This window comes from Moschus berezovskii, chromosome 12 (genome assembly GCF_049115385.1).
Source record: "Moschus berezovskii isolate FMDL1 chromosome 12, NW_MosBer_1.0, whole genome shotgun sequence".
NCBI classification, from domain to species: domain Eukaryota; kingdom Metazoa; phylum Chordata; class Mammalia; order Artiodactyla; family Moschidae; genus Moschus; species Moschus berezovskii.
Window position 1 is genome coordinate 33,550,213 of NC_142471.1, and position 16,475 is coordinate 33,566,687.

General features: G+C 42.9%; 1 protein-coding gene across 15 annotated transcripts in view; it reads right to left on the minus strand.

Moving 5' to 3' along the window:
- The window catches only part of KCNMA1 (potassium calcium-activated channel subfamily M alpha 1), a 775,740-nt gene that overhangs the window by 26,732 nt on the left and 732,533 nt on the right, over positions 1-16,475 (minus strand). For 12 of the 15 annotated variants that reach the window (XM_088842058.1, XM_088842053.1, XM_088842054.1 and 9 more), the window contains 2 exons: positions 14,279-14,392; positions 9,478-9,608 (listed from right to left, as the gene is read on the minus strand). In XM_088842058.1, coding sequence (XP_088698184.1) covers positions 9,478-9,608; positions 14,279-14,392 — 245 coding nt within the window. Of the gene's footprint in view, positions 1-9,477; positions 9,609-13,424; positions 13,506-14,278; positions 14,393-16,475 lie in introns of all 15 variants that reach the window. The other 3 variants (XM_088842052.1, XM_088842055.1, XM_088842056.1) reach the window with 1 other exon arrangement.

A 16,475-nucleotide genomic window follows, 5' to 3' on the forward strand; every position in this document is an offset into this window, starting at 1 on the left:
GGCTACAGTCCATGGGGTCACAAAGAGTCGGACATGACTGAGTGATTAACACATTGACAGGATACCTGATGACTTCTTTTGTTCAGCAAGCAGTTTTTAGGCATAAAATCTATAGAAGAATTCACAAAAGACCATATGCATTTACATGGTTATACACACAAGTTAAAATGATAGATACTTCAGATCTACCACCAACACAACTGAAGGACCCCCTAAGGAAGATGATAATCACTGCTCACCAAAGTGCAAGAGGTGGCAGGTACACACCAGTGATGGTGGTGCAACTGGTACAATTGTTTCTGGGGGATAATCTGGCAATAGATACCAAGAGTTTTAAATATGTTCTTATTTGTTTAAAACCCAGTAAGTGTACCTCAAAGTAATAAGTTTCTTCTTGTTCAAAGATTTATGTACAATAATACTTATCATAGGGTTAGTTATTTTTATAATAAAAATGATTAAAAACTGAAATGCCCCGCCATAGATAATGTTTAACAAGATTCTGGGACATCAATATGTTTGAGTCTCAGGAAGTCCTACATAGAGACCTTACAATGATTCCCAAGAAAATGACATGATTAGATACTCTGATAAAAATACTAACTCTGAAAAGAAAAAAAAAAAAAACAAGATGTAAAACTGGATGATTCCATATTTATCTAACCATCTGGAAGGAAATATACCCAAATACTAGCCAGGCTGATCTTTGTGTGTTGGGAATATGGTTTATTTAAATTTTCTTCTTTATATATATCTGCACTTTCCAAAGTTTCCCATGGAACATGAATTCATTTTCTAAGGAAAACAGTTGATGGTTCTTAAACAAAGAACACTCTAAGTTCTGCTTTGCAACAATAAGTCAGTAAGGTCAACATGAAAGGTTATTGTTTTGTCAAATCTTTAAGATTTGACCTTAAAGTGTTTCCCTTCTGTGCTGAAATCAGTTACACTGAAACAGCTTAATCTTTTTGATCAATCAGTCACTGACATTTATTGAGCACCTACTAATCCCTGGCTGTTGGTTTGGACTGAAATTGTATGCTATTCCAAAAGCGTGTCACTTTCAAAATTGCCCGTCAAGGGGTATAATTTCAGGGTGGGTCACAGGGTTTCAGAGGTCCCTGTACAATTCTAGAACCACTCACAACATTGAACACAATTCTCTGGCCCCTGAGCTGGCACTGTATCCCAGATCTCTCTCCTTGATTTTTTCATACAGGCATCAAGGAACAGAGCCATAGGGCAACAGTTTCTGCTGTGACGGAGTATAATGATGCCTTTCAGAGAACACTCTTGCTCCCATTTTGGTGCCTCAGTATTCAGCTGCAGAGAAGTCCTCTGACATTACATACAGGTGTGCTCTGAGCACGTTTCAAGGTCTCTTTGTGATCTGTGGAAAGACAAAGCTTCCCCTGATAAAAGATGGCCAGTCATTTTGGGGGGCAAATTTCTTTATGGGGCTGGGGTACCACTCACAGAACATAGACAGGTCTGCAATTAAGCATTCCATCCAGTGTCTTCCGCTTAGGAAGTGACAGTTGAAGCATCAAGAGGGCAAACCAGGTGCTAGGACTGCAAATGCCAGTTATCAAAGACTTACTGCGGAGGATGTGGCAGCTAGAACAAACCTCTCTACAACTCACCTGACCCAGAAGGCACCATTCTTTCCTTGGTTAACAGAAACACCAGATGGAAGAAACACAGAATTCTGTAATACATAGGTGTATTCCTTTTCCTCCTAAGCTTTTGTACTCCTAGTCTTTTCCGTGCCCTGCCATGGCCCTGTTCACTATACTTGTGCTAGAAGCCTTGTGAGGAAGTCTGGCATAGAATCTACAAACCTGGCAGGACTAGTCTCCAGGAATGCTTTCAGGTCTGATTCTTTGTGACCCTATGGACCATACAGTTCATGGAATTCTCTAGGCCAGAATACTGGAGTGGGTAGCCTTTTCCTTCTCCACGGGATATTCCCATCCTGGGGATCAAACACAGGTCTCCTGCATTGCAGGCGGATTCTTTACTGTCTGAGCCACGAGGGAAATCCAAGAATACTGGAGTGGGTAGCTTATCCCTTCTCCAGAGGATCTTCCTAACCCAGGAATCAAACTAGGGCCTCCTGCATTGTGGGTAGATTCTTTACCAACTGAGCTATCAGGGAAACCACTTTCAGCAGAAATGAAGTGAAGTGAAAGTCGCTCAGTTGTGTTCTACTCTTTGCGACCCAATGGACTATACAGTCCAGGGAATTCTCCAGGACAGAATACTGGAGTGGGTAGCCTTTCCCTTCTTCAGGGATCTTCCCAACCCAGGGATCAAACCCTGGTCTCCCACATTGCAGGTGGATTCTTTACCAGCTGAGCCACAAGGGAAGCCCAAGAATGCTGGAGTGGGTAGCCTTTCCCTTCTCCAGCAGATCTTCCCAACCCAGGAATCGAACCAGGGTCTCCTGCATTGCAGGCGATTCTTTACCAACTGAGCTATCAGGGAAGCCCTCATTTTCGGCAGAAGCCTTTGCAATGGCTGTTCTTGTGTCACATGTTTTTGGGGGCACTAAAGAGAACAGAATTCTCCAGGGTTCTGCTCAGTGCCTGGGATCCAGACACCGGTGTAATCAGAGTAATATGGGAGCCCCTCTTCCCAGTGCCAAGGTCCGGATTCCACATCTGGTCTGGGCAGACTTTCTCCTAAGTATGGCAACATGGCACCTCTAGATCTGTGTACAGACTTCAGAATTTAGTTGCTATTATTTAAAATTCCTTGCAATAGCTATGACAACAGGAAAGTTGCCTAACTTTTCTGGTTTTCGGATTCCTTATCTATATAAAAGGAATTAAAAACAAACAAACCAATCCAGATTACTGGATAGTGTTAAATGAGATACTTTATGTAATTTTAATGAACAACAAATTCTCAGTGTGCTCAGTCATGTCTGACTCTTTGCCTGGACTGCAGCCCGCCAGGCTCCTCTGTCCATGGGATTTTCCAGTCATGAATACTAGAGTGGGTTCCATGCCCTCCTCCAGGGGATCTTCTCAACCCAGGGATCAGACCCAAGTCTTTTTTGTGTCTTCTGCATTGGCAGGCGGATTCTTTACCACTGCGCCACCAGGGAAGCCCATCAAATACTCAATAAAGGGTAGCTTATAAAAAGAACAACCAGCTGACAATACAACCAGTTTAGAACAATGCTTTCTCCTGCATTCTCAGCTCCAGTATCAGCTGGCCCAGATCACCAGTGGCCCCTTAGCTTCTAAACTTTGGGGAGTAAACCCAGAAATGCTGGGGAAAGGACTGGCGGGTTACAGTAGGAAAATCTGGGCCCACAGCGCCATCTAGCCCGTTCCATGGAGGTCCCTCTGCGCCCGTGTCTCCAACACGCTGGAGCATCTTTCTCTTTTTTATTTTTTTAAAGTATAATTACCAGAGCTTATGTTTCACAGTTAATGCTGTCAAGCCTTTTAAACTAATTGGTCTTTTATAGAAAATTTAACTGAAAATTAACACATCTTTTAATAACATTGCCTTAACTTTAATGGCACTTTGCCTTTCGTTTATAATTGCTCTAAAATTGTCATTTTCCATGTCATAGCTGCCATTTTTTATATTTGCTAGTTTTCATGGTGTAGATTTTTATTTTTAGTATTTTTCTTTCACGAGGGATGAGAACTATTTGATCTTTTTTTTTTTTTTTCTTTCCTATCCCAGCCCTGCCTGGCCTGATTATGACAGCGGTAGTGTGTTCTGAGTTCATCCATCACGCCTACAGTGGTGCTGGCTCACCTGCCACAGGGTGGATCATGGGCTACCTGTCTCCTTGTGAACAATCTACATGATGCCTCTGGAATGGAGTTCAAGGAGGAGAGCCACAGAGGAGGAATCTGTTTATGTAACTAACATCACAGGGCACTGGGCCGCCTGAGAACTCAGCCTTTTCCATAATGCACCTCAAGGGTTCAGCCCTTCATGCAAGTACAGTTAACAAAGTAAATCGTGTGGTTCTCTCTTCCGGAAGGTCCTATTCTCCAGTCTTAGCAACATAAATTTAGTTATTTCTGGCAAACAGAGGGGTCAGCTCCCTGCCTCACAAAGCTAAAGATCCTCACCCTCAGCTGTACTCCTCTGGTTTCTCAGTGTAGTTCTTCACACCCATTCAAACTATTTTGTGTTCTTCAGACTAGTTATCCCTACCTGCTATAATTCAGGTACCCCCGACACAACTACTGGCACTAGGGAGTGACTACCCACTAGAATGACAGTTCAAACTGGGACCGCATCTTTCTTCTTCCAGCAAATACTGGGTCCTCAGCATGCACAATAGTGCCTAGGCTTTAGTAAGTGCCCAAAAACGTACTGATTAATAACACTAAATGCTTATGGAGCTTGCCATGTGCTAAACACTGCACTGAAACCTTTGACTGTGTGGATCACAACAAACTGTGGGAAATTCTTCAAGAGAAGGGAATACCAGACCGCCTTACTTGTCTCCTGAGAAGCCTGTATGCAGGTCAAGAAGCAACAGTTAGAACGAGACATGGAACAATGGACTGGTTCCAAATTGGGAAAGGAGTATATCAGGGCTGTATATTGTCACCCTGCTGGTTTAACTTATATGCAGAGTATATCATGAGGAATGCTGGGCTGGATGAAGCACAAGCTGGAATCAAGACTGCCAGGAAAATATCAATAACCTCAGATATGCAGATGACACCACCCTTATGGCAGAAAGTGAAGAGGAACTGAAGAGGCTCTTGATGAAGGTGAAAGAGGAGAGTGAAAAAGTTGACTTAAAGCTCAACATTCAGGAAACTAAGATCATGGTATTTGGTTCCATCACTTCATGGCAAATAGATGGGGAAACAGTGGCTTACTTTATTTTGCGGGGGGGCTCCAAAATCACTCCTGATGGTGATTGCAGTCATGAAATTAAAAGACGCTTGCTCCTTGGAAGAAAAGCTATGACAAACCTAGACAGCTTATTAAAAAGCAGAGACATTACTTTGCCAACAAAGGTCCGTCTAGTCAAAGATATGGTTTTTCCAGTAGGCATGTATGGATGTGAGAGTTGGACCATAAAGAAGGTTGAGCACCGAAGAACTGATGCTTTTGAACTGTGGTGTTGAAGAAGACTCTTGAGAGTCCCTTGGACTGCAAGGAGATCCAACCAGTCAATCCTAAAGGAAATCGATCCTGAATACTCATTGGAAGGACTGATGGTGAACCTGAAGCTCCAGTACTTTGGCTACCTGATATGAAGAGCTGACTCATTTGAAAAGACTCTGCTATTGGAAACATGGAAGGCAAAGGAAAAGGGGGCAACAGAGGATGAGATGGTTGGATGGCATCACCAACTCAATGGACATGAGTTTGAGCAAGCTCCAGGAGATGGTGAAGGACAGGGAAGCCTGGCTTGCTGCAGTCCATGGGGTCACAAAGAGTCAGACACGACTGAGTGACTGAACAACAATGAACAAATCACTTTACAACCGTAGCTCATTCAGGCATCTCAACAGTCCTATGAGGTAAGTGAGTGAGTGAAAGTCATCCAGTTGTGTCTGACTGCGACCCCATGGACCATACAGTCCATGTAATTCTTCAGGCCAGAATACTGGAGTGGGTAGTCTTTCTCTTCTCCAGGGGATGTTTCCAACCCAGGGATTGAACCCAGGTCTCCCACATTGCAGGCGTATTTTTTACCAGCTGAGCCACAAGGGAAGCCCTCCTATGAGGCAGGTACTATTAGCAGTCCCATTTTAAAGATGAGAAAAATAAGACACAAAGAGGTTAAGGCTATGCAAACAGTAAGTGGCAGTGCTGGGATCCACATGCAAGCAGTCAGGCTCCTGAGGCCCTGACTAACTTTTTTGTTTCTAGGATAGGTAACTCAAATTGAGGTGAGGCTAGGGGAAAATGGGGGCTGTATGGAAAAGAAATCTAAACACCCATGTGCCAGTTTCATTGAGAGGCTTTCTTTCATCTTTCATGTATGTATGAGCAACAAACTGGATGACTCTGATAAATACATTTCTTGTGATCTTCTTCTCAGAGGCATATATCCATAAGCATACTTTTTCCCTCTCATCATGTGTTTCTGCTGTGGATTCAGAGGAGAAAGCCAGGAGGGTATGTTGGTAACATCACTATCTGTTCTGGGAATGCATGTGATGAATCAGAACATTGTTCTTTTTCACAAATGAAGCAGTAAGCAGCAGGAGTTGAGTTATGAAGGACAATATTCCGGGAATGTTTAGACACATGATTAAATGGCAATTTGGGGAGGAGTGCTAGAAAAAGGAGATCATAGACATCTAAAGAGATGTGTGTGTGGATGTTTTGATGTTGCTCATTAGCAAGTGCCTGAGATGGAAGCTTATCTCTGGCTCCTGCTGTTTGGATTCTCACTTTCTCAATTTATATTCCAGTTACTGCCTTGGTACTAGATAATCTCCTGTTTTTTCATAAATTACAATTGTGGTGGAAGGCTAAGAAAATCAAAAGTAATCCGTTATCCGAAGCTCTTGATCCAATTGGGTCTGTTGAACCAGATCCAATTTGAGACCTCACTGTGGAACTTGCTTATCCCAGACAATGAAAACAAAGCCTGGAATAAGTGGACAGGCATCCTGTTTTATGATTTGAGAAGTCACAACTGTAGATCAGTTAAATAGGTGTTGCCTCAACATTTAAACCAGGTTGACTCATATTACTGCCTAAAATAATATTGTCCAAAATAATAATAATGAAGTGCTTTGTAAAGTTCTGGACTCTCAATAAATTATGCTGCTGCTGTTCAATACAGTGGCGTTACTATATTCCCAACACCCCTTCTTCCCAGGCTGAAATTCAGAAGTGCGGCTTTGTTAGCAGGCTATTGTATTCATACACACCTTAGCCATGCTCCGTCAAACATTTCAGTTTGCATTTCAAACGAGATTAGAGACAGATTTTTTTTTAAATTTCACACTTTGATTTCTCAGCTGAATTTCCAAGAACTGACTCAACTAGTGCTGCTGTAGAGAGAGTAATGCAACTCAAATCTAGGTGTCCTCCCACTCCTACCCCATGGCCACCATGTGCCCCCTTGACTGTGTAGAGGTGAAGTTCTTGAGTCCTTTCATTCCCTGCAACCAGGGCTGGTTTGCTGGGTGTGTGGCCTGCATTGTCACCCAAAGGGCATGCTCAGAAGAGCCCCTCATTTGGTTCAGTGCTCTGCTGTCATCATTTTGAAATTCTTAGTAACGTACAAAAAAGTAGCATTTCAAATTATGTAGCTGGTCTCACCTGGAATATCCTGCATGTCTGATCTATAGGAACAATTTTGTAAATTTGGATTTTTTTAGAAATTTAGATCAAGTATTTTATAGTTCTGAAAAACATCTACTATAAATAGTTTCATCGTCTTTTTGTGAGAACAGTCTTCTGAAATCTGATTAGGATCAGAAGTAAAATGAAACTTCTGAGGAGTTACCAAAATCTGTTTGGTAACTGGATTTGGAGACTGCATGGCCTATTACAGAGAATACGGCACCGTAATGAGCATATCCTGCTGCTTCCATCAGGCCCTCTGGCCATCTTGGGGAGTTTGCCCAAACGGGGCCCAACATCACTGGCAGGTAGAAAGATGAGGCTCAGTATCCTCACACCATCAGAAAGGTCATGAGCCCTGGGAAACCAAGATGGCCTTCTCTAGGGATCTCTTGCTCTTTCTCCTCCTTGGCTTGGCAAGTGGTGAGATGGCATGAAGCCCAGTCGACCTTAATTCAGATGAATGCTGTTTCATGTTTATTTTTAAATGCATAATTCCGATTTTTCACTAAGATATGCTTGTAGTTGGACCACATTCAGGAATATAGAATAACTTAAATTAGTCTTAGAAAGCTTTATGATTTTTCTTTCCTCAAATAGAGGTCCTTCTGGGATTAGCTTTAATGAATAGATGAGAATAATGCATAATTAGCACATCAGTTGTTTAACACATGCAGGAGAATAGCCTTCTTAAGCACTTGAAGAAATGTATGTATATAAAAACTCTCTGGGCTATGTTTACGGTTTTAATGAGTTCAATAAAACTTTTTTGTGTATATGTGTGGATTCTCCAAAGGTCAGTTTTTATCTAGCCTATGTCTGTATTTTTACAAATGGTGAGGCTGAAAATTCCAAAAAGAAGATTTTTCTATATAGTAAATAAAGCCACTCAGTGGGAATACTTTATAATCCCCATTCTAGTCTGCTTCGCCTTTTGTAGTTCAAGACGGCTTCTTTAAGATGGCACCTACTTTTTTTTTTTATTTTTTAATTTAGATATGCTGGGTCTTAATTGTGATATGCGGGATCTTTAGTTGCTACATGAGAACTCTGAGTTGTGACATGAGGGAGCTAGTTCCCTGACCAGGAATTGAACCTAGGTCCCCCCAGCATTGGGAGGGCAGAGTCAAAAACACTGGACCACGAGGGAAGTCCCAAGATGGGACCTACTTTTTGTCATTTGATTCTGGTCTCACAAGCGAAAACACAGATGCCTTGATTGTTCGATGCATATCAAGTTATAAAAGAAACTGAAGATGCTCTGGATCCCTCAGCCAGCCCACCATCCTCTCTCTGCCATCAGTCCACTCCTACCCTGTGGCAGAGTCCCGGCCAGGCCTTGCCTCATACACTCTCCTCTCCTCTCCCAGGACTCCATCCCCATGACTGACAGTGACCTAGGAGTCACCCTTGACACTCTGACACTCTGTCCTCTTCTGCCTTTTGCCCATATTCAGTCTGTTCAAGTCCTACAGATTTTGCTGACAAACACCACTCAGACACATCCGCCTCCCTCCAGCTCTGTGGGCTGTATCCTACTCCACAGGGCAGGACAGCCCCTGACTCAGACTTCCTGTGGTCATCTTGCCTCCTGAGCCACCCTCCACACACCTGCCTGGGCAATCCCACAAAACATGAACCAGGTCACATCACTTGCCAACTTAAAACCCTTCAGTGCTTCTTCACCGCTGTCAAGAAAAAGACCAAAAACATGAAGATGGGTTTTGAGGTCCGATGGGTCCAGCTCTGCCTCTCCCCCACTTTTGCTCCCTCAGGTCCTGCTACCCAGGCTTTCCCTATCTCCTTTGAGCCTGGCAGGTACCCTTCTCCCTAGCAGGTCTTTCCCTTTGCTGTCCTTCTTTGTGGGGGGTACCCTTCCCCACAAAAGCTCCCCTCTCCATTGTTCAGATCTGACATAAAATAGATATTCTTTCTTTGGAGAAATCTTTCTCTAGTTCCGAGACTGAGTCAAGTGCTCACCTATATTTACTCACAAGCTTCCTTCACTTTCAAGAATTTATAATCAAGTGTTTATCTGTGTACTAGTTAGATTAACAACAGCATCTCCTACCAGATGGCAAGTTTGCATGGTTCTGCTCTCCAGTGTAGCACAAGCTCCAGCCCATGCTCCTACTGGAGGCACCCAATCCCCACATCCCCATGTCCCCCACTTACTGCGCTCATGAGTGAATCCAGGACACTGACGGCAAATGCTGTCCCACATGCAAACGGCTGCGTGAGATACAGTTCTGTGTCGGGGTCATCGTCATCGTCTTGGTCCAAAAACTGAACATTAGTATCGTTCACTAGGAAAAGTATGAAGTAGGAGTTAGCTTGAAAAACTACATGTGGGCAGTAGAGTCAGAGAGAGAACAGGCTACAGGTTTAGAAACACTGAGGTCACTGAAAAGGAAAGAGAAGCATGGGAGAAGCTGTCGATGAGGCGCGGGTAGGGGTCGGTGGGACACAATGGACTGCTCTGAGGTGCTTGTTCAAGCTTCCCAGACCTGGAGAGCAGAGACATCAGTGATATGTTCCATGGCAAGCTGGTGGAGCTAGAGTACACTGGTGTTGGTCAATTCTTTGGTATAGCTTTAGGATCATGACGAAAAACACTCTGAAGTGTTTTCTGGTGGCCAAGTCCTTTGAGAGATGAACATTTTTCAAGGATGAGGAGCCATGAGTAGCCATGCTGGGATGGGAAGTTTAGCCACAAGGAAAAGAAAGCCATTTAGATTAGGAGCATAGCAAAGGCAACTAGCAAGGGATCCACCCTCAGGCACCACCATGCCTCAGGCATGGATCTGGATAGTGCCTGGTGTCCAGCCCTGAATCCAGGCCCACATCCAACAGATCCTGTTCAGTATAAAGGCAGCTCAAGGTGGGATGTACCCCTGGCTGTCTCGGGCTGTGGCTGACAGAGACTTGCTCTGCATCCCAAGGTGCATAGGGACACCCACGTTCTCCCTTTCCCCTTCTAAACAGCTCAATCTTTTATGTGCTCAGCTCAAGCAGACACAGCATTTGATGTTGTATTTCATTTCCATCTGAGGATTCCTCAAGGACTCCTCTGGCAAGCACGTGCAGACTGATTGGTTGTGTCACCGAGATGTCTTTAACTTATTAAAAATTAAATGACAAATTAATTTCCATTCCCATCTTGGCTTCAGAAATTATCAGTTTTGCAGAGCAAGTAATGGTGAGGGGGAGGGTGTGAGGTGGGGGAGGAGATGAGCACTTGTGATTTCTGGAATAATTATCATGCTTTTAGAAAAAGAATAGATGAGGTTTCCTTTTTCTGAATCCTTTCTAAAGCTAATTCTCTTTTCTAGAGTTATTGTTTTTTTTTTTTCCAAAAGGAATTTTTGAGAGAACTTTTTTAAAAAAACTTTTGTTTATCATATGAAGTAGAATAAGTGATAATAGGATAAAAGGCTGGGCATGGAATTATTTTTAAATGACACCATCCTGTTTCCCTGGAGAAAGATCCTAGTGGGAAAAATTTTTTGCTCTCTGTTCTTCCAAAGTTTATCACATCTGGCTCCGCATTGTCTTAGCAGCACTTAAGTTACAGGCTAGTGAAAATGCAAAATCCAGGATCTAACAAGTGAACTCTGAATTCAGGTTTTGTCACTAATTCTCTTGAGCAAAGCATTTATCATTCTGCACCTTAGTTTCTTTCTCTGTAAAATGGGGGAACTATTAGCAACTTTCCTGATAGGCCGTTAGGAGGTTCCTATGAGATTCTCCTTGGTGAGCCCAGTTCAGCATCTTGATAAATAGTAGCCTTTCTTGTGAGCTCATGAAATTATGAAAATTCCCAGCCTCCCTCTGCCCCTCTCAGAAGACCCAAGGAAGGCCTTGCTCAAGGATCCTACCAGAGTCACGTGGTGTTTCCTTTCCTCACGCCATTTAGCCAGAAATATTTTGTGGGTCACAGTTTAGAAGACTAAACTGCTTTGTGAATGGGAAAATGTGAAATTGGGACAAGATGCAGAGGGATGCGGTTTTAATTATAGCTGAGGAGGGCATGTGCATGGACTCTCCCTAAAGGACCTGTGGGTTACCTCTTCTCAAGATGATAGGGAGGGTTTGGTTCTAGACCTGACAGACGACTGGAGATTGTCAGCCAGTCAGGGATTCAAATCTTTGGGAAAAAACTCCAGGGCACAAGCCCAGCTTTAATATCCCAGGCACCTTCTAGGTTACCTAGCCAGTATTACCTGAAGCCTATTTCACAGAACAATAATTACGTGGGTGCTAAGAGAGGAAAACAATCACCCTCAAGAGTTGGTACTCAAATACAACTGAGAAATGGATTAAAGAGCTTCAGACAAATTTCCTTCATGTGGACCTTCTAGAATCCTTTGACCTGCTAACATCAATCGGGACTCTTCAAGTACACAAAGACTGGGATACACTACCCAGTTTAACGAGTTTGTTTGACATTGGCATCTTTTGTGTTTTGGAACCTGGCCTGGTGCGATGCAAAGACATCTCAAAATAAGTAGGTAGATAGTAAATATTTGTGGGGATAAGGAAGGCGAGGTGGTCAGAGGATGATGGTCTAAGTGCCAAAAGTGGTATGCCCAGGAGGAAAACTGGTCTTAAGGTAGAGGGTGAAGGTGAAGTGAACACATGGAAGGTTCTCTGAGTTCATAAAAGAAATCTGGTAAGGGACAAAGCCTTTAGGGTACTCAATGCTGACTGAATACTTGAATTGTTGGACAGATTGGGGGTATCAAGCCTTTTCTTTTCTACTAGTCGCAAATCAAGATATTCCAGTTATTTGGCAGCGCATAAATTCCAAACAGACAAATTCCTGGCAATGATGATTTTGAAACACTGCTGAATTTTTCTGAGACAGAGATGTCCGGATGAATTTTCCACCTAGAGGTCTGGGCCACACAAGCTCCCTGGGTTTTTTACCTAAAGTTCTGAGAAGAGCAATCCACCCCTAGGCTTTTAACCAACTTCTCTAAACGTGAAAAAGACACCTGTCCTACTGTTAGAAACATAAAATAGTGTGCTGCTCCTTGACCTGAGTCAATTTGTCCTGAAAAATAGCTCCATCGACAATAATACAGTGCTGAATGGTGGACAATTTATTCCTTTGTTTCCAGACACCTGGCAAGCAAGATTACTGTGTTAAAAGCCTGCTCTCTTATTTTGAAATATATTTTGGGGCCAAGAAAACGGCATGTGAGTTTCATTTGTGAGCCATTTGAAGGCAGGTGCTCCCTACCTCTCAATTCACCCTCCACTGAACAGCACTTGCTGTCTTATTCTAGAAGATCAATCCCTAGTTCTGAGACCTGCTGCTGATGGGTGCTTTTCATTGAGTTATTAACCAAGTCATAGGGAACTGTGGAAAAGTTTGACAAATGCCGTCATGACCAGAGCCCTTTATCTTCTAGATGAGTCCTCTCTGAATCTCCCAGAGAGGACTCTGGGCCAGTGGGGTGGGGGTCAGAGTGCAGGGCTGGGCCTTGGTGATTGCTAACCTCATCCTTTGCATCCTTTCTTAAGACCTGGCTTTAGTAAGAAAGGGTCCCCTAGGAACTTGCTGCTTTTATGGCTTCAGAAACCAGAGCTTCTGAGAAAAGGCCAAGTAGGGGGGAAAAAGAAAGGCAAATAAAGTCAGAATAAAGGAAAATAAACAGCTGGAGGGAAGGCACCATCTTAGGTTTCTTATCTTAAAATTTTTATATTTCTCCCTTGACTTCCTCTGAGAGTTGTGAAGACATGTCAGTCAAACTGACAGTGTGTTGGAAGAGGAATAGAAGGCAGAAGGTGGGAGGAGGAGCAGGGGGACACATGGGTGGGGGGAAAGCCCAAGCTAAAGGAAATGAATTAGAGCGAAGATGCTTTGGAAACAACTGCCAGGTCAGATGGGTGTGATCAAAGGTTTACTGATGCTGTGTGGGGAAAAAAATCATTAAGAAAGGCCAGAACAAGACAGTCGATTCCAACCAGAGCCACAAATAAAACACATTCAAAGCAGTGCCATGGGGTAGCCGTTCTGCTACAGCCGGTGAAATAAAAAACAAGCTGGTGATAGTCGGAAACACCAACCACAAACAAAAGGAGATACTGATGTGAAAGAAAACAGTGCTTCTTACCCAGTTCGGTTATCATTAGAATGTGCGTCCCACTGTTTTTTTCCTGATTGACTGATACCAAAGGCAACTTGCCAGGTTTAGCTAATTGGATACAGCATTTAGGGTTGGGGAAAGGGAGTGGAGGAAAGTACAGAAAAAGAAAAGAGTGAGGGAATAACAGAGAAAGCATTCTGAAGTAAAGGGACCCAGGACCATAGGTAGTTAAGTGTTTATCTTCGGGGGAAGAGACCTCGTAGCAGTTTTGCAAATTCACAAATAATAGCAGGAAATGCCATGGCCAGGTTAAAAGCTGGATCCCACCGGTCAATGATCGTGGCCCTCAAAACCCTGTCATTTTTCTGGACCAGGGTGACAGTCACTGAAAATGCCTTTTAGCTGAAGAGTTTGACTAGAATAGATTAAATGTAAAACTATCACACATCAGGCCAGTGTTTCTAAGCAGTTCTCAAAATGGGATTGGCTTAGGCCTGAGGCTTTGTACCTCAGGGGAGGGAACTTCCACAGATGCTTCCAATGAGAATCACTGGGAAAAAACCCTTGGACTATACCTATCCTCCTTTCCTCCCCATTCCCGAATGTATGCCCCAGTCTCCAACCCATCATCTCATGACCCTTTCCAAACAGTGACCAGCATGCAGGAAACTGTCTATTCATCTCAGAGGAAAGATAGATCAGTTTTCCTCTGGGTCATCTGCCATATTTCTACTCATACTCTTCCCCTACTCCCTCCAAAAAAATACACCATTAGAGCCTACCACAGTGAGAGAGCTAAGAGACAGGCCAACCTCCTCATATCCTTCATGGTTGGAAGAGAGGATCAAAAATATCCACCCAAAGATGACGTTCACTCCTACCTAGTTCAGTGATGATGGGGATGTTGACCCCAGTTGTGATGGAGGGCTGGCGTAACATCCCATGTACCGGGCTGTTATCTGGTGAGGATCGGTCCATTCCTGGAGGTGTGAACCCTAGTGGGAAGGAGAAAAATCAAAAACATGCAAAACTTGGAAATAATAGAGTACAGTGTATATACACAGTAAAAAAAAAAAAAAAAAGCATTATTTATAGGTCAAAAATTAACACTCCCAGGATAAACTCTGATGAGTTGTTTTCAAAAGAACAAAGTATGAGACTATTATAAATAATTCTAACCCACATTGACAGATCCCTAAAAACCAGTCTCTACACCAGTTATTGATCTTGCTCACAGATTTCTGTTCCCTCCACACAAATTGCACCTCTGTGCTTCTGAGAAGTTAGACATGACCATGTGATAGGAAATGCTCTGGCCCATGAAAAGCAAACAGGACAATGCATATCAACACTTCTGGTATAAGTATTTGACTTGCCATCCCTCTCCCCAGGCTGTGGCAACAGTGAGAACATGGGTTACCATGGAGATGAAGGCTGGGCAGCAGCCCTGGAAAATAACCCAGACACACAAAGCATTCTGAGTGAAAAATCAATCTCTGCTGCTTTAAGCTGCTGAGATTTGTTTTGTTGATGTTTGCACTGTTGTTGTTACCACAGCATATCCTAACCTATCCTGACTGTTATCTTAAACCAATTGATTATTTATTCTCTTGCCAGTGAGTGACTTAAACCTGGGTTCTGGCCAAGAGAAAGTGGGAGGAAATCTGCCTGGGGCCTTTAGGAAGTCTTTCCTTGCCCTTAAAAAGAATCACAAGAGAAGAGATTCTCTTTTATCCACTGGGCATTGCTTCTGTGCCTGTAACTTGGATGGGAACTAGCCAAGGACAAGCCAGCTTAATGAGCTGGCTGAAGCCAATGATAAAAAGTTTGAAGGACAGGCATAATTTTCCTTACTGCCTGAATTAACCAGCCCTAGAACCAAAACCAACTGATCTCAGGATTTCTTTACTACATGAGATTTTATACATTTATAAATGAGATTATAATATAAAATGCATAATATATATAAAGAGATTTCATATATATTATATACATAATAATGAGATTGTTGTTGTTCAGCGCTAAGTCATGTCTGACTCTTTGTGACCCCATGGACTGCAGCACACCAGGCTTCCCTGTCCTCCACTGTCTTCCGGAGTTTGCTCAAAATTCATGCCCATTGAGTCAGTGATGCTATCTAACCATGTCATCCTCTGCTGCCCTCTTCGCTTTTTGCCTTCAATCTTTCCCAGCATCAGGGTCTTTTCCAATGAGTCAACTCTTCGTATCAGGTGGCCTAAGTATTGGAGCTTCAGCTTCAGCATGAATCCTGCCAAAGAATATTCAGGGATGATTTCCTTTAGGGTTGACTGGTTTGATCTCTTGTTGTCCAAGAGACTCTCAAGAGTCTTCTTCAGCACTACAATTTGAAAGTATCAATTGTTTGGCACTCAGCCTTCTATATGCTCCAACATCTATACATGACTACTGAAAAAAACTATAGATTTGATTATACAGACCTTTGTCAGAAAAGTGATGTCTCTGTTTTTAATATACTATATAGGTTTGTCATAGCTTTCCTTCCAAGGAGCAAGTGTTTTTTAATCTCATGGCTACAGTCATCGTTCACAGTGATTTTGGATCCCAAGAAAATAAACTCTGTCATTGCTTCCACTTTTTCCTCTTCTATTTGCCCTGAAGCGATGGGACCAGATGCTGTGATCTTAGTTTTTTTTAAATGTTGAGTTAAACAATGATATTTTATATGTGCATATTTATGTACTTTGTGTTATGTATTAAATATTTACGTATATACACATATACACAGCTTCCCACGTAGTGCAAATGGTAAAGAATTCCCCTGCCAATGCAAGAGCTGCAGGTTTGATCCCTGGTCAGGATGACCCCTTGGAGGAGGAAATGGCAACCTCCTCCAGTATTCTTGCTGGGAGAATCCCATGGATAGAGGAGAATTGGCAGGGTACAGTTCATAGGGTTGCAAAGAATCGGACACGACTGAGCATCTGAGCACACATTCACATACACATTTATATATACACACTCATTATATATATATATATATATATAGTGTAAGCCTTTTGTCTAACAGTGAAGACTTGCAACTGAAATAGTCTTGAT